General features: G+C 47.3%; 1 protein-coding gene across 2 annotated transcripts; it reads left to right on the top strand.

Annotated features, from left to right (window-relative positions):
• Positions 1 to 974: 974 nt before the first annotated feature.
• Positions 975 to 24685, top strand: ITM2C (integral membrane protein 2C). 2 transcript variants are annotated; one of them, XM_054386067.1, is made up of 6 exons: positions 975 to 1085; positions 16141 to 16278; positions 18305 to 18493; positions 19166 to 19276; positions 23169 to 23319; positions 24594 to 24685. In XM_054386067.1, the coding sequence occupies exons 1-6, from the start codon at positions 975 to 977 to the stop codon at positions 24683 to 24685; spliced, it is 792 nt and encodes a 263-aa protein (XP_054242042.1). The 2 variants fall into 2 exon arrangements, with proteins under 2 accessions (XP_054242042.1, XP_054242040.1); XM_054386065.1 differs by having other exon boundaries at positions 975 to 1136.
• The last annotated feature ends 1571 nt before the right edge of the window (positions 24686 to 26256 follow it).

Here is a 26256-nt window from a genome sequence, read left to right as displayed (position 1 = left end):
TGTCAGGGCTTTTTCTAGATCATTTTCCCCATGATGAGGGTAATCCATTTGCTCTGCTGCCCAGAGTTGATCCTGGAGGAGAGATCACCTGAGCAATCTTGATGCTGCCACAGATTCTGGTCTCAGGCCTTGAAAGAAACAGCAGCTGGGTTTCCCAGCTTTCCCCAGAGTAACCCCTGCTCTTGGTATGCATCTGTGCTCCAGGCTGAGGCATCCTCAGGCTGGCTGGGTTGTTTAGTTTAGTTTATTTTGTTGTTTTGTTTTTTTCTTTTCCATTTCATGACCTGATTTCAGCAGTAACACTTGCAGTACTGAATGTTTTGCACTGCAGACAGGGTTTCCTGGGGCTGCTGCTGCAACCTCTATACCCTAAACCTGTGGCATGGCATGAGAGCTGCAGCCAAAAACTGTTCCAGAAGGATCTGATCATGGTGGGTGAGGGGAGTGAGCAGCTTTTGGCCAAGATGGGGGAAGCAGCCATAGGTGCTATTAACAGGCAAATCATGGAATGAATTGGGTTGGAAGGGATCTTAAACTGGGGACAGGTTGCCCAGAGAGGAGGTAGATACCCCATCCCTGGAACTATTCCAGGTCAGGTTGGATGGCTCTCTGAGCAACCTGTTCTAGTTGCAGACGTCCCTGCTTGCTGCAGGGGAGGTGGACCTTAGAAGGTCCCTTCCAAGCCAAATCATGTCATAATTGTATGCACTGTCCAAAACTCAGACGATGCATTCCCCCTAGCTGGCCGCTCCTGAAGCCCACCGGTGCCCCGGGCGCAGCCTTGCTGTCGCAAACCCCCGTTTGTCTTCGCAGCCCTCGGGCTCGGAGGACACGGCTCCGCGCTCCCCCGGGCGGGTCAGCGGCGCGGCGTAGCGGCCCCGGGCGTTCGCCGGGGGCGGGGGCGGCGGCGGCTCCTCCCCGGGGTGGTGCCGGTGGCGGCGGCGGCAGCTCGGTAGCGGCGGCAGTGCGCGGCCATGGTGAAGATCGGCGTCCAGCAGCCGCCGGCGGCCCTCAAGTCGGAGAAGGAGAAAGCAGCAGCGGGGGGCGATGGGGCGTCGGGCCCCGTGCTGCTGCCCCCGGGCGCCGTGAGTGCGGGGCGGGGGCGGGCGGGCGGCCCCCGCGGCTCATCGCCTTCTGTACGCCGGGTGGCCTCCCTTGTCTCGCTTTCCTGCCGAGTTAGAGCTCAAGGGGCTGGAGGGCGACCGGGGGGCTGCTCGGAGCTCAGTCCTGTCCGGAGAGGCTTCCTAGGCGGGGGCATAAGGGTGTCCGGTGTTACGGTGTCAGCTCACGGCTGTTGGGCCATCCGAATTCTGGAGGAGCAGGGAGAGATGGGGCAGGGTGTCGTTACGGGCAGCACCATCCCTGGTCTCTGAAGGAAATGGGCAGCGCAGACAAGTGGCGTCAGAACTTGTCCCTTTGGTCTAGGGGTGGAATGGAATTTGGGATTGATCATTCTTGGGTTAATGATTTCAGCTTCTAACATCTCTGAAGGCTTATGGTTGGTATGGAGAAGAGGTTAGAGGAGCAAGGGAATAGGAGCACAGCACATGCAGCTCTTCAGATGCTTTGTAATGTTCAAGATGGGGGTTGACACGCTGAAGTTGAACTTCTCTGATGGCTTCAGGTGATGACTATCAGAGGGCAATGAGTGCCCATGCCTGTGGAGGTTGGGATCCTGCCAGATATGAGGTGAATGAAGGCATTGGGGCATCCCTGACAGATGCAGGGCATGGTTGAGGCCTTGGAGCAGTATTATGTCAAATTCCATCCAGGCTGTGCGAGTCTTGGGCAGGCAATGCTGGGCATGTATCAGTGGTGCTATGGCTGGTGCCCCCCTCAAGGAAGGGAAGGTGACTTCAGCACTGTTGTGTTTGGCCAGGAGTTGAGTGTTTCTGAAGTCTTCTGTGCTAGAGAGCCCCCAGCTTGCAAGTTCTTCAATGAAGATGAATGTGCTGGGGTAAATACCACATTGTATGGTGGGAGGGTGGTGTTCAGAGTAGGCCTGACCTAAAGCGTCAGGTTTGCCTTATTACAGTGCGTCTGTGTCACAGCAGGAACTTAAATGGCATTTCTGTATTCCCCATAAATGTCTCATGCTGTGCATGCAGTTTGATCACTTATCAAACCTCAATATCTCCCTGTCCCAAAAAGCTATGGAGGAGCTGAGGTTTTGCTGTGGTTCCTGCAGCAGTGCAGAACATCTGTTCTCATGTCCTTACCAAGTGAGTGGGAATTACCTGCCTGGGTGAGCTGCTCTGCAGCAGGGGCTTCAGGAGCTGGCGAGTTCTGCAGAGAGTTCAGGAAGTCGCTTGTATTGCAGTGATCTCTCACATCGTGCACGGATGTGCTTGCAGCTCTCGGCTGAGCTGTCAGGGGCTGAATGTGCTCAATCTGTCATGATTGCATCTATTAATCTAATACCTAGGAGCTGTATTAGAAGCCTCTGATGAGGGAACGTGTCCAGATGTGATCTTTTGGTGATTTCCAGACTTTATCTTTCTTAATTCTGAACAAAAGAAGGTGGTAGATTTTTTTTCCCTGCCTTTGATATCCAGTCTTGAAATTTGACTGTCACACTGGACTTCCAGCCTGTGCTGCTATTAAACCAACTTTCTGCACCTGGGAACTTGGTGGTTCTGCTGGTCCTGCACTAGCTCAGACAGGCTCCAGCTCCTTCTTACAAGCATTGTGAGAAAATACGTTTTTAAAATGGTAAAAAAAAATCTACAGAAGCTTATTTCCATCGTTAGCCCTGCCAAATGCAGGCAATCAGAATTATTCTGATTCTGGTCCTGCTGGATGAATTGAATTGGCTTAGGCAGCAAATAGTACATTTGGTGTTCTTTTCCATTGCCCTGGGCCTTTCCTTGACTCCTGGTGGAGCATGATGTTGGTCTTTTAAGCCCACATGAGTTACAAAGGAACTTAAAAACATGACCTTTCAATGGTATCTTAATTCTAGCAGACAGGCAGATGTGTAAGAAAATAGGTGAAAACCCAGTGACAGGACAGGAGCAGGTTGCAGTGAGTCAGTGCAGCCAAGAGGGTGTCCAGGGAGCAGCACATCCACTGACAAGAGGGTGGCCTTTTCCTGATGCTGTTTTACAGAGTGTCTGTGGGACTGGATTCTTTGGTCTAGTTTGTACTTAGCTGGCCTGAGGGATGTGTTGCTATGTAAAACGCCCAGCTTGTGGGGTTGGTCTTTCTGTAGCCAGGCTTTTTTGCCATGTTCTCTCTCCTGCTGCCAATAGTTCCTGTCTGTGTGTGTTTTCTCTAGCTGCCTTGCAGCAGAATGGCATTGGTGACATGCAAACAAGATGCTCTGCATTCCTTTCCTCTTTGATCTCACAACTTCAATCCCAATGATAGGAGCCAGAGCTGGGAAATGATTCAGCCATGGCTTCCAGCGGCTTCTGCAGCCTGTGAATTTTGGCAGGTGCTCTGTGAATGCAAAGATGTGGCAGGCAGGAAGATGTCTGTGATGCTAATGTGTCCTGAAAAGTAGTAGGTGAGGAGTCCTGTCAGCAGGCTTTTATGTGCTGAGCCTTGTTTCTCCCCTGTGCAGCTCAGTTTCACTCGGAAAGAATATGCAGCTTGAACTCTGTCAGAAAAATCAACAGAATTTTGAGGCAATTGCAACGTTTGAAGGGCTTATAAAAGGAACAGTCTTCTTGTGACTAGTAGGAGCTGGGAGGATGTAGCAGCATTGAGCAGAAGGCAATTTGAGGTTATGCAGTCAGTAAAATAATTCTTGTTCGCTGGAAAATATTTTCTCAAATGCAAACCAGTATCCAGGGAATTTTAACTGAACTCCAGATTTGTGGTCTGAAATGGAGTAAATGCAGATGCTGTGTCTTTAACTGCTCTGGGAAATATGTGCCTTGCATTTCTGATGGACATTTAAATCCACCAGAACCAAGTAAAACCAGTGGCAGAGATCTGCAGTCAGAATGGGGTTTTGGGTCAGTTTGTTGTTTTTTGATGTTGTTGATTTCTTGTAAATACCTCTAACATTGTGCAGAGGCAGCACAAGAGCCAGAAGAGAGAGGGTTTCATTAAAATTTTCTGCTTCATAAGGTGTAAATGATAAGTACTGGAGTGAAGAGGTGCCTCTCATCCCCTTCACTCTCTGCCTAGTGGAGCTTGGCTGCTCAGCTGCCCTGGCCAAGGGCTCTGCCACATCACTGTATCACTGAATCTCAGGTTGAAAGGGACCTCAAGGATTGTCTGGCCCAACCTTTCCAGGGAAAAGCACAATCTAGACAAGGTGTCCCAGCACCCTGTTCATCGGAATTTTGAAGGTGCTCAGTGTTGGGAAATCTGCTGCTTCCCTGGGGAGATTATTCCCATAGTTGATTATCCTTGTGAAAAATTTCCCTCTTGTGTCCAGTCAGAATCTCCTCAGAAGTAACTTCTACCTGTTACTTCATGTCTTCTCCATATGACTCTTTGAAAAAGGAGTCTCCATCTTCATAGCCACCCTTTAAATACTGCAATATGGTGATAAGGTTTCCCTGAGCCTTTTTTCGTCAAGGCTGAATGACCCCAGTTCTCTCAGCCCTTCTTCCAGACAGAAGCAATACTCCTTTGGACCAGCCTGGGGTGACTCATGCGTTACAGCAAACACTGCAGCACAAACTGTGTGTCCATGGGGACCGTGATGGTTTGCAGACAATGGGAAGGCATCTCTATGTGTGTCAGGTGTTGTTTTCACAGAAACCTGTCGGGATGGGAAGCAGAAAGCAAAACCTGCTGTACTGTGTCTGGGAAAGGCTCCACTGAACATGGTTGTGTTTGGCTTTCCAGAAGGGTGAATGTTGAGGGAAGATGGTGTCTGCTCGGGCTGTGACTGCTAGGTCTGGTTGGTGGGAGGGAAGGGCTTTATGGGTGAAGCAGGAGGACTGGGAGAGCCCTCTCTTGGCAAGCCTGCTGGAAACACCATAGCAGTAGGTTATAAGGCCAGGGGCTGCAAGGAGTTTCCAGGATACACACAGTGGTGTGCTGTGGGTGCAGCTGATTGCAGGGTGGGTTGCAGTAATAGCAGGCTTTGGTTTCATGTCTTTCATCTCATCTGTGTTCTGCAAGACTTGACACGATTCTTCCTTTTGGGTGGGCTTTGTACCACACCCTTGCTGGTTGTCTGGAAAAGATTGCCAGAAGGAGCTGCTTGGTGCCGGGTCTGTCCAACCCTTCTTTCTCTTGTGCAGTCTTGCTGTAGACTCCACCTCAACACTGCTGTCTGATGGGGTGCCTCAGCCTCCTGGCTGCAGGGCTGCTGCTCCTTGGGGAGCTGATGACCTAGCTGCCCCAGCCTCCTCCCTGCTGCCAGCCCTGGGCAGCCATGCTCAGTGCAGGAGCTTATGTTTGTACATAAGTAGCAGGGGAAAGCCCTGAACCTCTTGGGGAGCATGCTTCCTGAGAGGGCAGCTGCATCTGTGGTGCCCAGAAACTTCTGAGTGAGGAGGAGGTCCACTGAATGCGGAACTCTTAACAGACAGGTAGTGTCTCTCTGCTAGGGCTGTTGCTGCACTCCTGCTCCCCGGCCTTGTTTTGCACTCAGGTGGGAATAGTGAGCTGTGACTGCTTAGTGTCAACCTGAGCAAGCCCAAAAGGATATGTGCTTCATGGGAGGTGGCAGCAGGTCAGAGCAGCACAGGCAGAAATGCTCATTCTGGTCTTTTGGAGGTACTGGTGCATCATGAACAGTGATGTTCCAGAGCTGGTCTCCAGTGCATGGGGCAAGTAGAGGAGCAGTGGCTCTTGCTGGCCATACAGGCATCTCTGCTGGCCCTGTAAAGCTGGTGGAAGCTGCTGTAGCAATGCAGGGCTGGGTTTTGTGAGTGCCTTCTTTGCAGAATGCTGTGAGGTAAAGACAGATGGTGAGGGAAGGGGGTGTGAGGAATAGTCTTTTAAACAGGCTTTTTCACAAAGCAAGCTGTAGATGCAGAGAAAGGGAGAAAAAGTAACTGGCAGCGATGTGGATTGGTTATGCTTGTTGACATGTTTGTGGTTTGAGTCCAGGCTTGATGCTTCTGAGCTGTTTTTACCCTGTTGAGGCCTTGGGTTACAGATCTAAAGCATCACAGATATTAACTGAAAGAAGCCTCCTGTAACATGAGGTTATTTCTGGCCTTTGCTCAACTCTTCCATATCCACATGGGCTGAAGTGATGACTTCTTTTTGTGTATGGAGTCTTCAGCTTAAAAATAAACGTTGTTGCCGGCTCTCAGTTCTCTGTGGTTTCTGGATGCCTTGGAAGTGGAGGAAAAGAGCTAAACTGGAAAAAAATCTCAAGACCCTTACAGAATCTGCTCTGGCGAAATACTGAACTTGGGTATCTTACTGGACTCTGGACATGAATATTTGATATTCCAGCTGAGCATGACAAAGGATCTGGCTAAAGCTGGCAGGGGGATTATGAAAGGGAATTACTATTTCTAGCAGAAAAGATAGAAACGTGACTGAATTCAGAAAATTTCACCAGAGATGGAGACTGAAGAGCAGGAGAGAGAGAAGCTTGAAATGTCTGTCTAGAGGTGTGTGCTCTCCCAAAGCTGGAGGAGAGTTGCAGCCCCAATGCAGCTCTGTACATACTCTTTATATGGTAAGAGCCTGTTGCCTTTACCTACTGTGGGTGCAGCAATGTCTTTGTTAAAACACAGAAACCCTTAAAAAGAAGCTATTTTAAAGGGTGCAAATCAGCCAAATGTGAGTATGAGGGTGAGGTTTTGCTGCATATGCTGAATGTATTAATACTGCAGCTCCATAGGACAGGAGCCCTTTCTGCTCTGCTGTAAGAAGTCCTGTGCTGTGAAGTGATAAGCACAACACTGTTTTTCACCCTGTCGTTGCACTGTGCTGCTGTTGTGACTGTCTGGGGAGAGGTGGCCTGGCAGGTGGTGTGCATGACTGCTCAGGGGAGGGGAGCTCCCCTGCAGCAGAGCACTGCTTCCAGGTCTGGAGAGAAGGAGGGTCTAGGGAGGATGAGTTGTCCTTGTGTATAGTTTAACTGTTCCTGATTTTAACACTACTAAGTCTTTGCTCATTAGTGGGTTTAAATGAGATGGAAAAGGCATTTTCACTTCTGGACAAGTAGTTTCTTCCCAGGTGATGTGTGGGAAGCTAGGCATATTTGGATTGTTTTTTTAATGCCAGTGTTACTGTTTGAGGGAGGACAATGTGAAGGATTTTGTTTTTCTCTAATTTGTTCCTCTGCACTTGCACTGCAGAGTTGTCTTCCTTCCTGGCATGCCCTGCCATTAAAGTCAGTTTGAACAATAAAGCTGAGAAGGGTAAATTTGCCTCCTCTCTCTTGCTGTTGTTGAACTAGACACTATTTCTTTGTGGCAATTTTTTGAGCGTAGGACTGCCTGTTGGTGTTCTCCTACACTGCTGCTGGGAGAAGAGATGATTTCTGTTAGCGGTCTGAAAGGGAGCAGTGACTTCATTTTATAACATGACACTGTGAAAGTCCTGAGTTTTAGGGAAGAGGCAAATGTAACCTGAAACTTGTTTCCTTGTTAAGATGCTTCATCCTGAACTCCTGGAAACACCAAACTCTGACCACTCTGCTTGGAGCAAAGATGATAGGTTTATGACTCTGCTGGCCTCTCTGGTCTGCAGAGCCAGCAGAAGGCAGTTCCAGCTCATAAGCATTTTTAGAATGGCTGTGTGCTCCTTTCTGACAGCCTTTTGAAATCAATCACCTCTAGTGGAAGAAGGAGGTGGGACAGCAATGGCTTAATTGGCCATAACCAGATCAGCAGTGCTGGGCTTGCCCTTGGTGACATCCACAATGGTGAATTTACTCTTGACCATCTCTGCCTCCCTGCCTGTAGAAACTCAGAGGTGTCATAGATTTAAATGGTATGTTTGTCCAGTTCCTTCCTAAACATGATCCTGCAGTCTTGCCATGGGGCAGCTTGTCACTTTGGTGGCCAGTCAGGCTTGTAGCTCACTTCCTCCCAAGCCACAGAGTGGAAGCAAGCAGACACTTTTTGTGGGCAGCTGGTAGCAGCTTCTCTTCAGCTAAACCAAGAACAAGCTGAAAGCTGTTGGCATTTCCTTGCCTCAGTTTCTTGACATTCTTGAATATTTTTGGCATTGGTCAAAGGTCTTTTAAGAGTCAGGCACCTACCCACCTGCACATGTCTCTACCTTTAAATCAAGACTCTGTCTTTAACTTTGCCAATCCCTGGATTTAAGAGCTTCCCCTATTCCCAGAGCAACACTGTACTTCACTCTTGCTTGAGCTACCTTTTGTCTTTAATTGCTTTAGATTAGTTTTGAAACCCAATGCCAAAGCTTAACCTTTGTTCCCTTAATGTCACCTTCCACTTCAGACCCCTTGGCTTCACTTGGCTGTACTTGCTCCTTCACTCTCCCAAGTGAGGTCTGCCCGGGAGCTCCAGAGCCTTTCAGTTGTGGTGGTGGAGCTGCCTGGGGCAGGGACTGATTTTCCCCATTGTCACAGTGAATGGCAGCAGCTCCTGTCGATTTCTGGAATCAGGAAAACATGGAAATCAGGCTGTGTTTATCCAACTGTATTTAGCAGTCAGGCCATTAGACACCCAGATTGGGACATTTTTTGCTTCTTTATCACAGCTCTTTATTTTCTCCCTGTCTGCCTGTTCAGTGTGGTGCTTGGGGCCCTAGCGGTGTGCTTGGTGAGAGAAGCCTTATTTTTACAAGGGGCTGTGTTGGCTCTGCTAATTCTCTGAATGGTTGTACTCCTGGGAAACAGGAGAGGGAGGCTGGAAAAACTCCAGCTGGAAGTTATTGTGCCTATGCCAAAAAAAATTTAAAAAATAAAATATGGAAATTCATTTCTCACCCTTGTGCAACGAGGGAGGAGAAACAGCCCCTTAGTTCCAGAAAGGGATGGATAAGTGAGAAAAGAGAGGAGTTTATATCCCTTTTGCTGACAAGAGAGAAGAAGGAAAATATGATCACTGAGTACTTCGGAGCTCCCACATGCTCAGCTGCATTTTTAACACCCTGCTGTCTTTGTCATATAGCAACAAAGCTGGGGCTTTTAATTAGCCAGTGGTTGGTTTTGATATTCTAATTTCCAGTGCTCCAAGGTGACTCTTGAGGCAGGTGGCTTTGTTGCTAGTCACATGCAGTGGTGTGGTTTAAGGATGTGATTAGATTCATTTATTGCAACCTTTTTGCCTTTGGCTGTGATAGTGTCTTAATTACAGGCTTTGGGTTGCTTTCTTTTTTTTCTGGTTTCCAGGCATCTTTGAGTCCAAAACCCATCACTTGTGTTCTCTGTAGAAATGCTCTGAGTGCCCTGCACAAGCGCTGCTGAAGTACTGTGTGCGGGGACTTCGGTTGCCTTGGAAACTGGGTGCCATATATATATGTATTTGTGTGTGTGTGTATGGTTCTCCCTCACTCCATGCATGCACACATTATTTTCTTTTCTGACTGTTGTGGTGTGGAGAGCTGGAATCCTCCTCCCACACTAACAATAACCAGGCTAACTCAGTTTGGAAGCAAATGAAGCTGTATTTACAGGCAAAACTACAATCCATGATGAAATGCAACGAATGTGTGCAAATATACACTATTCACAACATTTACAAATATGTACAATCAACAGAAAAACACAACGAAGCCCCCTGGCCCCCAGAGGGGCTGTGCTTCTCTTCCCTGAGGGGCCCCCACTTCTTTTCCTCCCTCTTTCTCAGAGCAGCCAAATGGAAGAAAGCCAAGAAGCAGAGAGAGGTTTGTTAAACTTAGCTCGTCAAGGTCAGTATGTGGGTGTGTGTGTTACCCAGCCAGGAGAGAAACCCAGGTCAGACAGACTGAGAGAGACTGCCTGTACCTTGTTTTGAGTACTGACTCTTAAACATTTCTATCTCTACAGTGGAAGTGTTTAGAATAATCCTTATTTTGCTTTCTTACACCCAATAGTGATTTATTTACATTCTTTCACTTTTCTGCTCAAACTCTGTGAGAAAAAAAATTTAAGATATAGCCTTTAACCATCACACTGACTTCAAGTATCAGAAATGCTCTTCAGCCTGGAAGGACTTTCCTTTCAGATACTGGGCTTGTTCAGAGGTGTCTCATTGCTAGTGCTAAGCACTGACCTCTGGGACTCTGTGCTGGGGTGATTGCCCAGGCACTGTTTCACCCTTGGTGTTACCAGGTATTTCTCCTTATTTCACTCCCTCTCTTGCCTCTGAGCTTAACTGCTCTTGAGGACAGGACTCATTTTGCATTACCTGGCAGAGGAGCCTTTTTTAGAGCGTGGGAGATGCTTTGGTGCATGTGATGATGAACTGCTTTTGCTGCGATGGGTTGTTTTTCTCCATTGCTCTGCCCCTTCTTATCCTCCATCTGCCTTTTCCCTGTGCTTAGTCCTTCAGTTTCCTTCTCCAGAACTCTAGCTTGGCAAGTACCCCAGTCTCAGACCCTGGTTGGCCATCCCTGGGGACTCTTCACTGCTGAGCATCCCTGGCTTTGAATGCTTAAATAAGAGGAGTGCTTGTCTCTGGGAGGCAGGTATGGATCTCCTTGCCCGATGATTTATCCCCCAAACTCTCTAGTGCTTTTTATCATGCACGGCAGTAAGTGCTGGCATCTGTGGGTAGTAGGGATGCTCTCTATGGGGTACACAAATGATGGGAAGGTTTTGCTTTGTGTGGGAAGAACAAGCTCTGTCAGTGCAGATCTGGGGGTCACTTTTCCAAGAGGTGGCACTGAAATCCAAGCCTGGCACCTCACAGGAGAGATCAGTCCATACCAGTTTACACCCAGTGCAGCAGCACTACAGTTTTCCAGCAGTCAGTTGTGAGGTTTCTCCATCTGAAGTTAGCGGAGATGCTGCTATTGCAAGTCCTTACATTTTGTAAGTGATTTTGATTGTGAACATGGGGCTTTATGTGCTGGAGGTAGAGACCTTGAACTGTTTTTGCAGGAATGAGTAAAGGGCAAGATCAGTTACATTTGGTGATGTGTCTTTTGCAGGTTTCGAGCCTACGTCCTCTGAGGAGGCTGCGGCTGGTTGTGGCAGTGCCTCTTGTTGCTCAGTACATCTTCTGTGTGAAAAGCTCAGGCTGCTGCTTCCTTGAAACAAGCAACCTGCCAGAGAGGGGTGACATATTTTGCTGCCTTTCAGATAGCACTCCTCTCAAAACTGCATCCCTCTGAGTGTTTTCTCTGCATCACACTTCTCTCTTCACTTGTCAGTTCTGTCAGAATCACAGCTGCTATTTTTAGTCACCCCAAGGTTCTTTGCCTGTTGGTGGTCTATATTTAGACACTTGCTGAGCTGTGTCCCCTGTTTGTCAGGCCCTGCTACATCTAAAATGAAAGATTTCAGACCTGTGTGTCCTGGAAATGCAGGAAAAATGGTTTGTGGAGAACTCAGCTGTTTCCAAAGAAGCAGGGAAAGGGCATGAGCTGAGCCTGTCTCTGCTGAGGTGGAAGGAACAAGGCATGACATGACACTTAAAATTTCCATACTTCCCCCATCATCAGCAAGCCATTGGCGATGAAGGAGCAATGGAATGAAATACCTGTTTTTTCAGAGCCACATACTGTATTCCTGAGGAATACCAAAGGCGACATACCACTGGGTTTCACAGCTTCTGCTATTGCTGTGTCCAAAGGCTCAGCACTGTGAAGCCAGGAGGGTTAGTTCAGCAGTAGGTGCTCTTGGCAGTGCCTGGCAGGCATTGATGGTTTCCCTGCTCTGTTTTACTCTGGTTTTTGGGCTTGGGTTCCATGCTGTGGATCAGATATTGTGCCCATGAAGCACAAATAGGGATAATAAGGCACCAGTCGTTATCATCATGTCCTCAGCAAGCCCTGAAATTCTGAAGAAAATCTGCAAATACTGAATTAGGACTTTTTGCCTCCCTGCCTCAGGCTAATTTCAAGCCTCGACCAAATGGTCTGTATCATAACTTCATCCTCTCCCATCTGGGTATCTGCCACCTGTGCTCTGTTCCTGTGCCAGACCTGAGAGCAGGCAGAGTGCAGAAGCATAGGGAAGAGCCTGTTCTATCCAAGAGAAGGAATTCCTTGTTATATTTCAGTATTCTGTCTGCTGCTGGGTGCTGGGCTGAGTGTCTTGCAAAGCAGTTGCACCTGCAAACTGGAGCTGAGTCAGCATGGCTGCTTATTCAGGCTTGTGTGCTGGAGCTGCCTCTGTCTCTTGCCCACAGGGATGAAGTATTAGCAGGACAACATGTGGCAGAAAACCAAGCCACACAGATGCTCTTCTTGAGATGGGTGCTTTCCCCCACTGCCCATGCAGGGGAAGAGAGAGCTGTGCCTTCTTCACAAGCTGTGCAAGAGAAGGAGCTTTGCCTATCGCCTCTGCCAGTTTTACCACTGGAAAGGGAGCCAGCCCAAACTCCTCTGGTAGGGTCACCAAAGTGGTGACTTTTGCTGTCTCTGCACTGGCGCTGGAGAATGTGGTGGTGCCAAGATAAAAAGGATCATCCTGTGGAGGAAAGAAAGAAAGGATCATCACGTGGAGTGGCAGAATTTGCCTGCCCTGAAATCGCAGTGGAATAACCTGCAGAGCTCTCTGCATCCTCCTCACATGCACATCCATAGCACCTGGACCATGGACATCATGCTCTTCTTCCACTGCTGTCACCTCTCCATCTGTTTGTTTATGGAGAAGCAAACAAATCTTTGTCTTTTGTGCAGCACAAGGAGGAGAGGAAGGGTCTTATGTTGGGGTTTTTTGTGTGTAAAATATGCCCATCTGTTGGAATAGTTAAAACAGCAAGGAAAGGAATGGAAAACCCATTTGCTGAGCTGAAATACTTGTCCCTATCTCTGCCCAAGGATGTTTTTGACCTTAACCTTCACCATTTCTCTTGGTCAAAAAACCCCATAGTTGTTTGAAGCAGAAAATCAGTAGGATGGCTTGTTGCAAGAATAGTGTCTGGTTAATGAATTCTGATGTTAATTCTTGTTAAGCATCTGGTGAACTTAAAGCATTTTTGGACATTAATATTTTGATTTTTTTCCTGGGTGGAAATGCACATCTTGAAGGTGTGACTTGCTCTCCAGGAGAGCCTTGCTGCCGAGAGAATTCTTCTCCTTGTCACTGAAATTCTTGGAGACCAGCAATGCTGATCTGCAAATTTTGCCATGTGACGTGAGCATGGTGCATGATTTGGTTTGCCAGTTGGTTCTGGGAGTCTTTCTGGCAGGGATGGCTTCTCCTACAGCTTGCTGTTGGGACCACCTGGTGCTCTTTATGATTAGGTTAGCTTAGGGGAAAACTGCTCCCTTGCCAGGGAGCCAGGCAGGTGTTCCTACAGCAGGATGGGATTCAACTGGGATGTATTTCCCATTTGTTAAAATAGCCCCATTTCAGCTGCAGGGAGTGGTGGTCCCATGGGAAGGAGGTACGTTGTGGCATGAAGTGGCAGCAGCCTGTGAAAGAAGCTTCTTGGGTTTTTCCAGCCTTGTGAAGATTTATCTGAGGTGAAGTGAACAGGTATCTGTTAAAGCAGGTTTGGGCATTCCTCTCTCCACAGACTGTCAGCACTGAGAATGCCTCCTGCCCAAAGCCAAGGTACCAACTGACGTGTAGCTGCTTTTAAATTGTAATTCATTCATAGTGACAAATGCTGGTGGCCTTTTAATCTGCTGGGCTAGGGAAAAGAGATGCATATTTAAGTGAGGGTTTGTGCGGGTGAGTTTTGTGCAACATTTTGTTCCCCTTGGCCTGCCTGGCAGCATTTTCAACCTCACTGCCTTAATCTCCTCTCCACTGGAATGGTTGCTGTTGAGTTTTAGTTTCTTCTCAGAATTTGAAGATGGTTTTCATTTTCTTCTGGTATTTTGTAACTTCTCACAGGGCAAAGCTCTGCTTCATTTCCCATGCCTTCTCCCAAAATGCAGGACTCAGTGTTTTTCCCAAAACCAGGAATGGTTTGTAGGGAGCCATACTCATCTCCTTTGGTGGTGAGAGGTGGGATATCTTGCTGTGTCTTTGGCTGAGCAAAGAGCACAGAGCTGCTCTAGCAAATACCAAAGCTGCTTTTTTTCCCCCTCCTTGAGTTGCTGTGTCCTTCTGAACCCTCTCCCCGAGCTTTCCATGGATGTAGCACTTGCAGCTCACTGAGGAAGCGAGCAGTGCATTACCCATCGTGGGCACCTGGCATCTTTCAGATGTAATTCTCTTGTGGAGCATTAAATGCTTTCTTGGCCATGCTTCAGTGTCAGCAGCAGAAGATGTTTTTGTTCCTCTTCATCTCCACTGTCTGCACTCTTTCTCTGATTACAAGTATCTGGGGAAATCTGTTTTTGTGAAACACTTGACATACAGCATGACTTTCTGTCCTAGCAGCTCATGTCAGAGAGCCTTTCAATTTCTTCTAGGGAATGTGTTAGTTTGGGGTTTTTTTCCTTCCTCTTTTTCTCCTTTTCTTTGTGACTCGATACAGTTGCTGACACTTGTCTGCAGAAGGAGAGGAAGGGAAATATTAGAAGTGAATTTAAAATGTGATATTTTTGAAGTTTGCTCTTCTCTTTATTTGCTGGAGGAGCAGTGGCAAACTGATTGCACTGATCCTGCAATGTAGGGAGCTGGCGGTGTACAGGGTGCTGTGGGTCTCTCAACAGCTGGGATGAAGGAGAAATAAATATAGATTAATTTCTCCTGGAGGTGTGCTGGAACTGTAGCTCTCCCAAAGCAATTTGGTCTTCGCAGCCTGAGTGTAGCTAGGAGAGAAAACATCAATAGCTGGAGCAGTCTGTGTTGGCTGGAACAGGTAGCAGAGGGGTTTCAGGATCCTATCTCTGTACCTCAGAGCTCAGGTGCTAGGGAGGTAGGAAGAACCCCTGCCTGGCAGACTGCTCATGGGTGCCCCAGGGATGCTGGAGTGCTCTAGTCTCAGGGCAGGAGCAACCTGATTCCTCCAAGCCTGGGACTGAGCTGGTTTTGCAAAGGCTACTACTCCATGGCAGAGAAAGGGAAAAGAGGTGTTTGCTGCAGTTCCACTGGGCAGAGCTGGTCCCACAGTGCTGGAGGGTGGCAGGGACCCAGGGTCATCTCCCCTTGGGGCTTCAGCATCTGCACCACCTTTTGGATTTTTGACCGTGTTGCCCTGGAGAAATACATCTTTCTTTAAAAGTGATGTGTCTTAGAAATGAGAGGCTGTTCTTTGCTTTTTGATTTGCTCTTGCAGTTTGTACTGGTCTCTGGCTCGCTGTGCAGAGTGTTCTAAACAAACACCTCAGGTCACGTACTGCGCAGAGGGAGTTAATCTGCAGGAGCCTGCCCTGGCACCTCTTTCCCCTGCCTGTCTGCTCAGCTGAGGGCAGCTTTCAGCTTTTCTGTGCAGAAACTGGGGCATCTCTGAACCAGCTTCTTTCATCTGCTTCTGAAAGGTCTTACATCCTCCTGCTTAACATTTTGGAGGGTTATTTTGGTATTTAAAACAAGAGCATCATAGACTAGGATGAGTGGTCCCCGGGGGGTAACTCTGCCTTTTCACTGCCCTGCTTTTTAAAATCTGTAATGAGGTGAGCTGGCTACTGTCTGTGTAGATTGGGCAGCACTAAAAACAGCAGATGTAGGGAGTTTTGATGCTCTGACAGTGTTCCTGGAAGGTGCGCAGGAATCTGCTTGTAAGTGAAATTGAGATCTATGCAGCTGTTTGGGTAAGCTTACCTCAGCAGGGCCAGGAGGTACCTTTCTGAGACCAGTAATTTCCACCTCAAAAGTTTCTTCCAGAAAGTTCTGCAGGAATGGCAGTGTTTCAACGACAGTTTTTGAGTACAACATAAATACTGTTACATTCTGTAGCCAGGAACTGTTAGCTCCTGATTTCCCCTTTTTCAGTCGATCCTTATTGGCTGTTGAAACAAATCTGGGCTTTGTTCTGTGCAGCTGGTGGGAAGCAGAGTGTCCATCTATGTGTCTATGTTCATACACGGATTTTTTTAATCTATGGGAATGGTAGGAGAGCAAAATGCAGATGAGGAGTTTTACTCTTACCAGGATGCTATCAGATGTGAAGTTGCTTTACAGGATGATGCCTGTCTTCTTCATTGGCACACCACAAACCCCTGTGTGGCCTTTGCATAAAATGTGGTGGATTTCCTGATCCCTTGCAGCAGCAGCTGACCAATGCTCTAATTTTTGTCTCACAGGAGGAGCCAGCTCCCGTGGTGCAGGGACGAAGGTCATCGCTCAGTGGGGTGTGCTACCTGACCATGGGTCTCCTTGTCCTGCTCCTGGGCTTGGTCTTTGCATCGATGTATGTGTACAGATACTTCTTCATCACCCAGGTAGGGATGAGTTAGGAAGGACTGATGGTTCTTCAGCTGGAACAGCCAGCCAAGCTGCTTCAACCTTTGAAATAAGTGTTGCTGTTATTTACTCCTTTGCACTGTGGTAACTCAGGAGCCAATCCTCTGGACACTGCAGACAAGGCATGTCTGAAGTGGTAGGCTCAGACTCATCTTCACACCAACTGCCAGAAAGGGCCTTCCAGAAACCCTCCACACCCCTCCCTTGTGGCTTTGTTTTACCTTTCTTGGCTTTTTTTAACCCCATAAAAATACACTGCCAGTTCTGCCTTTTAAACCCAAAGTCACTGCTGTCAGAGGAAAGGCAATCTGAAAGTGTGGCTTGTTGTGAGGAGGGAACAAGCCCTTGTTCTAGCAGGAAGGTAGAGGCAAGGGAGCAGCTTTTTGCTATGGGCTTTTCAGGCCACAGCACAGCAAAACTTTGTAAGTGTAACAAAAATATGTGCTGCTATTAATAAAGCAAGCAAAGAAGTGAAAAGTAAGTAGGAGATGGTATGGAAGGTGTGCCCTCAGCCTCTGTTAAATTAAGCACATTTTCTTCCTTGTCATCTGTGCAGAGCCTGGGCTGGCTTAGGTGCTGGGTGCTGTGGTGGGTCAGAGCATCAGAAAAGAGACCAGGCAGAGCTGCTTTTCACAGAAGAAACTGCTGAGCTCCCTGACTTGCTGAGTGTCTACCCAAGAAACCCTAGAGCATCTATTGGCACTGAAGCCCTCGTTCTGCTGTGGAGCAGCAATTAGTGAATGAGTTCTCCCAGCACCACCTTTGTCTCTGCAGCCAGCATTTATCCACTCCGCAGTGTAGTCTTTTATACACTCCCTTGTGCCATAAATTTTCTTGCGTCAAATTAATTTGCAATCTCGCTTTATTACCTGTGCTCAGTTATACCTGATCTGGAAACCCCATGACAGTTGTAGGGGTGGTCAAGCCTCCCACACGTGTCTCTCTAAGTGTGATGGGACTCTGTTGCACAGCTTTTGTTGTGGACCCTTTCATATGAGAAGCCCCTGGCATGGAGGAAAGGTTATTGACCAGATTACGGACAGCATTCAGTCCATCACCCAGTTGAAAACCTACCCTTAGTGCATGCTGAACAGCACTGGTCCATTTGGAGCTACCTGTTGTCACCCCAACAGCCTGCCTGCAATACCAAATCACAGGTTTAGGTTGGAAGGGATCTTTAAAGGTCGTCTAGTCCACCCCCCCCTGCAGTGAGCAGGGACATTTTTAGCTAGAGCAGGTTGCTCAGAGCCATGTCCAACCTGACCTTGAATGTTTCGCGGGATAGGGCACCTACCACCTCTCTGGGCAACCTGTTCCAGTGACAGCTCATAGCCAGTTGCACAGCAAAGTCCATTCAGTATGGTCAGAGGTGCTTTGCACACCAAGGCAATGGGTCCTCTGTGTCTCAGTCTCCAACAGCTGCACTTTGGCCCTGTGATCCTCATGCTCAAATTTGATTGCTCACACTGCATTAGCTCTTTTGCCTGTACCTTGTGCTGCTTCTGGAGTCCTGGAGAGCAGCAGCTCTCAGTAAGCTTGCAGTGAGGTGAAGCTGCTTTGTTTTGGTGCATTTACCATATAAAATCTACAAGTGCTTGTAGAAATGATGTTCTACTTGCCCAAAGCTTACATGCCTTATGTAGAAAAATGCAGTTACCGAAAGCTGTGTCGGTGGAGGGATGTGAATGGCCTGATCATGAGATTTTAAGAGCCTACAGACAGCTGATTGTCCTTCTGAATTATCCTATTGTGAAATCCTATCAGGAACCTTTTATTCCCTTTGGACCTGGCTAGCAGGAAGTGAGACATTGTCATGTCACGGGGGTGTTTTGCACTATCTTCATCAGGAATGGTTTCTGGTAAAAAAACTGATCTCAAAATACTCTCCAGCATGTCTCTGAAAGGGCTGTGCTTACCCAGTATGGGTACCTCTCTTCCTGTGTCTGCTGTAGTTGTCGTTGGGTGTATGAGTGTTGTATCTCCACCTGGATCTCGTCCCTGCAGCTGCCCCGCGAGAGTGTCTTTCACTGCGGCGTGCTGTACGAAGACTCTCTCTATTCGCCCTTCAAAGGGCAGCTGGAGCTGCACGAAGATGTCAAGATTTACATCGAGGAGAACTATGAGCAAATCAATGTCCCAGTGCCCCAGTTCGGCGGGAGCGACCCTGCAGATATCATCCATGATTTCCAGCGAGTAAGAACATCTTGGGGCCTCCGGAGGCACTGAGCAGGGCTGCACCAGCATGGTGCTCGTGGCCTGGTGCTGTGGTGATTGTCACAGACTTCTACAATGGTCCTGTTACTGAGCTCTTCTTCTCAAAGCCCTCTCTGAAAATTTTCCAACCTGGTTATCAATTTAGTGATCCTAAAGACTTGACTCTCCTTTTGTCCTCATGTTTATCACATCCAAACCCCATTTTAATCTCCTTTGACATTATTTCCACCGGACCAGTTCATAATGCACTTCATAAATTCCTGTACTTAAGCATCAAAGAACCTACTCCATCCCTACTGGCACTGCAAGCCATATTACTTCTTTTGTAGACTGATACACATCTGCAGGGGGCAAGATCTTTCTCATATTTCTTTAAAATTACAGCTTAAAACTTAAAAAAGACGAATTAACATCTTAATGCAAACACAAGAACATGGTTTACTTGTGAAAAGGCACTGAAGTCATCCAGAACAGCATACTCCAAACAGAAGTACACCACATAAAACACGACTCCCTCTGTAGGAGGTCTGTGGACAAGTTTGTTGCTTAAAGCATTTCTTGTCTTCCCTGAATTCCCTCTTTCCACCTGTTTTCACTGCCACATTTCATTGTGAAGGGCTCAATTCCTTAATCTCTGTGCTTGGCCTGCAGGGTCTGACAGCTTACCATGACATCACCCTGGATAAGTGCTATGTCATTGAGCTAAACACCACCATCGTGATGCCTCCTCGCAACCTGTGGGAGCTGCTGGTTAACGTGAAGGTACAGTCACAATCCTGCTTGTTTTGTATGCTTCTCTGGAGTTGGCTCATGGGTGCTAGCTGGAAGCTCATGGGAAATCCAAACTCCTGTGTCTGTGGAAATAAGCCTTGGCCCTGACAGAGCTGAGCCTTCATGCAGAGCGAAGGCTTCAGCAGTTTTAGCTGAGATACTAATTCTGCAGACAGCATGGTAGCATTGGCATGACACATTTAACCTGGCCAGGGTGGTACAGAGAAGCAGCAAATTCCTTCTCTATGGTGTTAGGAATCAAGGGGAAAAAAGAAAAATTTCCTTCCTTTCACCCTTGCTGTGGTTACTGCTGTAGCTTGCTGTTTGCAAAGCTCTCGGTGTCCCTTGTGGAGTACCAGCCCTTCTGCTTTCACCCTTTTTAGGGGGAATCTGCACTGCCCCCCGTGCTGTGCTGCAAGCTGCAAGACCAGACTTGAGCTCATGCAGTTTTGGTCACAGCCAGTGTTAATTTGGTTTAGTACCAGTGGTTTCGTTCAGTTCAGAAGCCCATGCTGGTATAGCACTGACGGAATGCAGTCCGTTTAAAATAGAGTGCTATTAATCTTAACAGCAGGAAAAAAACAGGGTTTTTAGGACTGCAGAAGGTGAATATCTATCTCAGTCTTTTGCAGGTAAAGCATGGCATTGAGCCTAAATCTTTATTCCCTTCTGCAAGGGTCTGTTTAAAAGGAAAGAAAGAAAAGCTAAAACAATCTAGTTCTTTCTTAAATTCCCTGTGTTCACTCGCCACTGCACACAGTGTGATGAGCTTTCTAGGAGGATAAGCTCAGAGGCAAAAGGTTGTGCCTTGAGCGATGTTTGATCTCCATCCCTTGTCAAACTCCCAGTTTGGTTCCTATCAGTCTTTGCAATTTCATGCGCCGCAGCCATCTGGCAAGTGTGCTGGAAGCCCTGCTGGGATGCAACACATATTTACTTACAACTTGCTCCGAACCAGCCACAGCTTCTGACCGTGGCAATTGACCAGTCCCTGGGGCAGAGGGAAGTGGAAAAGGCAGGATTGCTCAAGCTGACAGCAGAGCCCCAGAAATAAAACTGAGATATTGGGAATGTTGGGCACATCCTAAACCAAGGAATATAAAATCACAGTCAATGAAAGTAGTTTATCAGAAATTAAAGAGGGGATGAAGATGCAGTTTAAATGGTCTTAGATGTTTGATTCTTTAGAGAGATTACAGAGCACATGTGGGTTTAAATAACTTTCTGATTGTTGGGATGGATAAATGTCCAATCTGTCTATGTTTAATGTGCACCTTAGAGACATTATTTTTAAGTGTTTAGCTGAGGTATGAGCTCAGAAAAAGTTTTTTGCCATGAGGACAGAAGCAGTGGAAGAGGTTACCCAGGAAGGTTATGCTGCCTCCTTGAATTTGTTGGAGGTTTGCAGCACCAAATTGGACAAACCCCTGAGGAACCTGGTCTGATCTCATAGCTGCCCCTGCTTTGAGCAGGATGGCTGTGACTGGGGCCTCTCCCCAGCTAACTGTACTGTTAGCCTGTGATCCTCATGTTCACAGATACAGCCTTGCTAGTGGCCCCTGTCAGGCAGTGGAGGTAGATTTTTCTCTTCATCACCTGATGACTTGGCAAGATTCTCTGATATGCTCCTGTTTGAATGCTGGATGAGTCCTTGGACTTGGAGACTTTTTCTTTTCTCCTCTTATGCCTCCTTTCACCTTCTCTGCTCCTTTGAGTCCAGTCAAGTCACCAATGAATGAGACTAGTTTCCAGCTGAAGATTTAGTTTTGATGTTCAATGGCTTCAGTCCTGTTTTCCGGACCAAATGTTGGTCCAGCAAGTAATGTTAGCTTTTGGCCAGGACAGGGATTTCGTGTGTGGGACTTTGCTGTGTGCCCTCTGCCTGCTCTGCAGTCCTTGCCATGTGTGGGCATGGCATACCAGACTCAGGTCCTGCTGCTGCTGTCACCACTTATGTGTTACCAGGCCTCTTGTGTCTTAACTTTTTGCCTGTAAATGGCAGCCCTGCCACTTCTTGTAGGCTTTTTTTCTGAATATATGTCATGGTTTAGCAAATAGTGCTGTCTAAGTGTCTGAGAGAAAAGGATGAAAGGATGCTCCCCACTGTGCAGAAGCAGGAAATTGGAGCTGACCCAGTTACATGACAGAGGATCCACATCTTTTGGAGAACTTAAGATGCTCAGTGCTCTAGTTTGCTAAAACTCTTGATACTATGTGTGCTGCACAGTCCTATAATGGAGGAGCAATATTTCCTGGTTATTTTAGTGACCACAGCTATTTAAATCTAAAACAATGGGGGAACTGGATCATGTGCATGAGTCTAAGTCCTGTCACCATGTCAAGGATATGGCAAATCCTGAGCCCCAGCCCCGAGTGTTAACCTGACAGCACCTGCCAGTAACTGCACATATCACATGCCCTCTCCTGCACTCTCCCACTGAGAATCAATAACTGAATTTCTTGCAGAACTGTTGTGTTAGTGTAGTACAAAACTTCCATTAATAGTCTAGTCGTACAGCATGAGAGGAGAGCTTTATTGATCCAGTAGGCTATGTCAGCCCAGCAGCACGGCACCAAGCGAAGACAGTTTGTTTCCAGGTACATCTCTATGGAGATAACAAGTCCTATGGTGGAAACTAATGAGGTGGTATATGCAATGGTGCTGTTGTTGGTTGCTTTCCACCCCAACTATATATATTTTGGCTCCAGGATCTGCTGGTTCTATCTTTCTTTGACTGCTCTTAAACAAAAAGGACCAGAAATTAGTCGGTTTCATGGCCTAGTTAGCATCCAGTCTGCTCCAAAGTGTCCCTCAGCCTAAGCTGTACTTGTTACACAGCTTCCTATTGCTACAATGATGCCCAGACAGCTGCAAGTTCCCTGAGCATCTGGGAATCAGCTTGTGGAGAGCCCTCATTGCCAAGAAGATGCCTTTCCTGTAGGGAAAGAGGCTGCCCCCAGCCCTAGGGTGCCAGCAGGACCCCATTTGTTCTCTCCCTGTTTTTTCTAGCCTCTGGTGGCTTTCTGCCATATACTCCAACACCAGGCACCTCACTCATCACCCTGGTCTTCCTAATGGCCTCCATCCCAGCATCAGGAAGCTCATGTGTGCTTCTTTGCCTTAGCTTGATCCTTGAGGTGAGTTGCCATCCGGCATGGCCCCAGAGCTGCTGGACAGTGTCCCTGGGCTTTGGAGATGTGTCCAGAGCTCACTTTACCCCAAGTACCCACTGATGCCATGCAGAGCAGTGTTTCTAAATGTGTTACCCATGGCCCAGCTCTAGTCCTCATTCCTGTGGTCTGTAAGGATGTTATTGTGGCTATGCTGAATGGACTGAGTAGAAACTCAGGAAACTGTTGGAATCTGAGCAGGGCTGGGTTTTGCCTTTTGAAGTAAATGTAAAATGCATATTTTCAGTGGTGTTTCTGGTATTTTAATTGAGCCTTGATTCCTCTACAAATGGGTTTGTTGTGATCTCAGAGTTACAGCTTCATATGCCCTCCTTTAAAACTAGTTTGTAACTGGTTTGATCCTACCCTGGTTTCATCCCTTACATGAAGATTCAGGTTTTGGATCTAACCTGTTTTGGGTGCTCTGTGTTAGTAGCATGGGACAGTTTACTTCTTCAATGAGTGGAGTCTGAGCCACCACATAGTGAACTTTCCACAGTTACCGTAGAATCATAGAATGGTTTGGTATGGAAGGGACCTTCAAGATCATCTAGTTCCAACTCTTCCTTCCATGGGCAGGAACATCTTCCATTAGACCAGGCTGCTCAAGCCTTAGTTGTCTATCCTTGGAGCAATGTGTAAGACGGTTCTGTTTGAGGAGGGGATGATGGCACCACTTGTGCTTTATTTTGATGGAACTGTGTCATTTCAGAAAGGGACATACCTGCCTCAGACGTACATAATCCAAGAGGAGATGATCGCGACCGAACACGTCAATGACATGGAGCAGCTCGGCTCCTTCATTTACCGCCTCTGCAGTGGCAAGGAGACCTACAGGCTGAAGCGGAGGAGCGCAAGGAGACGTAAGAGCCTGCCTGTGTTCAGCTGTCCTCGCTCTCTTCCCCACACACCACAGCCACCATCTCTGCCCTGCTGGCTTCTTTTGATGAGAGGGGAGGTTTGCCTGTGGGTGTAAGCACACAGGAGATCTTTTGAGGTTTTCCCCTGTCTAATTCATCTAAGCCCTCATCTAGGATGCTGCTGCTGCAAATGGGTGCTGGCTTGCTGTGTTTCTGTCATCTATCAGCTTAATAGAAACATTGAGAAAATGGTTGCAGGAGCCAGCAGTTCATTTGTGTGTGGGCTCCTGGGGCTGAACTAATAGCAGAACTGTTGGGAACTGTTTGGAAAATTTCCCTAATGGAGACACCCTCTTCAGTGGCAGCTATTCAGGGCAGATTAGATCTGCAAATTGCCTTTATTTAATTAAATTTCTAATAATATGGGAAAAGTTGTGAGGAGAGAACGGTGAACTACCTTGAAATGATTTAATGAAAATCAGCAATATGCATCTTGTATACAAATGGTAATATTGCTGCAAAACCCCCCATCCTTCATTTCAGTATTTGTGTTTATTTGACTTTAGATAGCAGTGCACATAAAGACTCACCTGAAACATGAAACTGTAGTCAGACTGAGTTTGGATCTCTGTGGAAGCTGTAGGGTCTTGGGAGCACTTGGCTGCAGAAGTCACCATGACTGTAGTTTGTAGCTGCTTTCCTAATGGGAGCTGCACAGTTGTGGGGCTGCTGGCATGCTGGCTGCTGCTCTCTTGGAGGCCTGACACTTATCAGCAGGCCACCACCAGATTTGCTGTAAGAGTGGGGTTGCTGCCTGGCAGAGCTGCCCAGAATTGAGGTCCTGCAGTTCCCTCGAGGGCATGGGGAGGATGACTTGTTTCCCAGAGAGGCTGCAGCCGTAGCAGGATCAGTGTGTGCGGGAGTACGAGCAGCCAGAGGGGTGGTGATTTTAAGCCCTTCTTCGGCTACATTTAGAGCTGTGCTCTGTACCAGCTATCTGCTGGTTTTGTGAGGCTTTCTGGTCTCTGAGATAACACTGAGGTGCTGCCAGCTGAGGTCAGCTGGTTTTGAGGTGTCCCCTGTATCTCACAGCAACTCTTACCGCAAGACTATGGCTTTGAGAATATGACTGTTCTTCCAAAGACCAGATTATGCTGCTTTTCATAAGGGCTGTGTTGTTCCTTGTATCTCATCTGCTTTCCTTCCCTAACTTGCTTCAGCTCTTACAGAGTATCATTTGCTGACTTTCCTCTCTCCTCTCTTTCAATCACTTCCAGGTATCAGTCGACGCGAGGTTGGAAACTGTCATCGTATTCGTCACTTTGAAAACACTTTTGTGGTCGAAACTGTTATCTGCAAAAAGTCATGAAACCACTTTCCAGATGTAACCTTCCTTGGCTTTGCTTGCACACACATGCACACACATGCTCTCAACCCTCTCTTTAGACATGGTAATCTGTCTTTTTTTACTCCCTCCCCTGCTTGTGCAGCTTTAACCTCTTCGGTCCATTATGTCCACACAGTGGATTCTTTTCTCTCCCTGATACCTACCTGAGACACTTGCTGGGCTTAAATTTACACAGTGGTCAAGGATAACCTGGGAGTAGATGCAGCTTCTTTCACATCACAGGCTGGGAATCTCTTTTAGGAGCAGGTTTGAGGTCAAAGGGATGGCTGTGAAATAGGAATGCTGGGAATAGGTGATCTTTTCCTGGGTAAGCAATTTCCAGATACACTTAGCTAGAGCATAGTGACACTACAGAGGTGATACATAAAGCTCAGCACAAGGAGGGGGTTTGCCTCACCCATGCTGTGATGGTCCCATCTTGCTGTGTGTTATCCTTCTGAAGACCAGGTTTTCAAACATAGGAAGAAACCACTATGTGTTGTTTTTGTGACCGGCTCCTGAACTCATCCCCACCATGTCTCTTCCTGAATGTGGTATGGCTCAGCATGATCCACTGAGCATACCAGTGGATGAACAGTGCACAGTATTCTGATGGCTGTTCAGGGTGGGCAGGAGGCCAAGAAAAGGAGCAGTGAGGTGGGCTAGGAATGATATGAATGACAAAGCAGAGGGTGAAGTGCAAGGCTCTGCAGCCTCTTCCCTAACACATGGTTACAGCTGCTGGGGATCCTGGGCAGATCTGCTGACACTTTGTCCAGTTAAACAAGAGGTGAATCTTTGATGCAAGGTACCAGAGCTCCACTGATGTCCCATCTTTAGGCTGTGGATGTGGGTGGAGCTGGGTGGTTTACTCCAGTCATGTGTCTGTCCTAGCCAGCTCTGCTTGCTTGGGAAGATGAGTTATGTTCACGTGAGTCTCTCTTCCCAAGCTGTTGAGCTCCCATCTGTGTGCAGAGCGGGTGCCATGCCTACATATAGGGTGGTGTCAGCAGCAGAACTGGTAGTTACTGGCAAGTGCAGAAGAGTCCCCTGTTGAAAGCTGTCTTGATCGTATTTACTGTAGTCCAGAAGTGTATCACATTATCTTCAGGCACTGTTGTAGTACAGATAATGATACAAGGCAAGATTCAGCTGATCAATACACTGCAGAGCAATTGTGTGAACAAAACTGTGTTTCTATTGATCATCAGACTGAAGAATTGCAGAGGAATTAAACATTCTTCCCTTTGTTCCATAAATACAGTTAAAACTAATTAGGTTCTTGAAATGCAGGCAGTTTTTTGGCTTGAAAGAAGGGGGTGAGTTTCAACTTGGCACATTCTTTTTAAACTGGTTTCCAGCAAATCTGGACTTGTCACCATCTGTTGAAATGAGCTGCCTGTTTGAGAAGAGGAAGGATAAAGTAAATGCAAGTACAATCATTAACTCAGCAGAACCAAAAAAGTTGATGTATTTTACAATGTAACTTTTGAGTAACAATAGTATGATTTAATTATGTGAGAACAAAACAAGATCTCAGAATGGTGATCGAA

The sequence above is a fragment of the Indicator indicator genome, chromosome 13 (assembly GCF_027791375.1).
Source record: "Indicator indicator isolate 239-I01 chromosome 13, UM_Iind_1.1, whole genome shotgun sequence".
NCBI classification, from domain to species: Eukaryota; Metazoa; Chordata; class Aves; order Piciformes; family Indicatoridae; genus Indicator; species Indicator indicator.
Note: the sequence above shows the minus strand (reverse complement) of the source record. Positions and strands in the feature narration are given on the sequence as shown.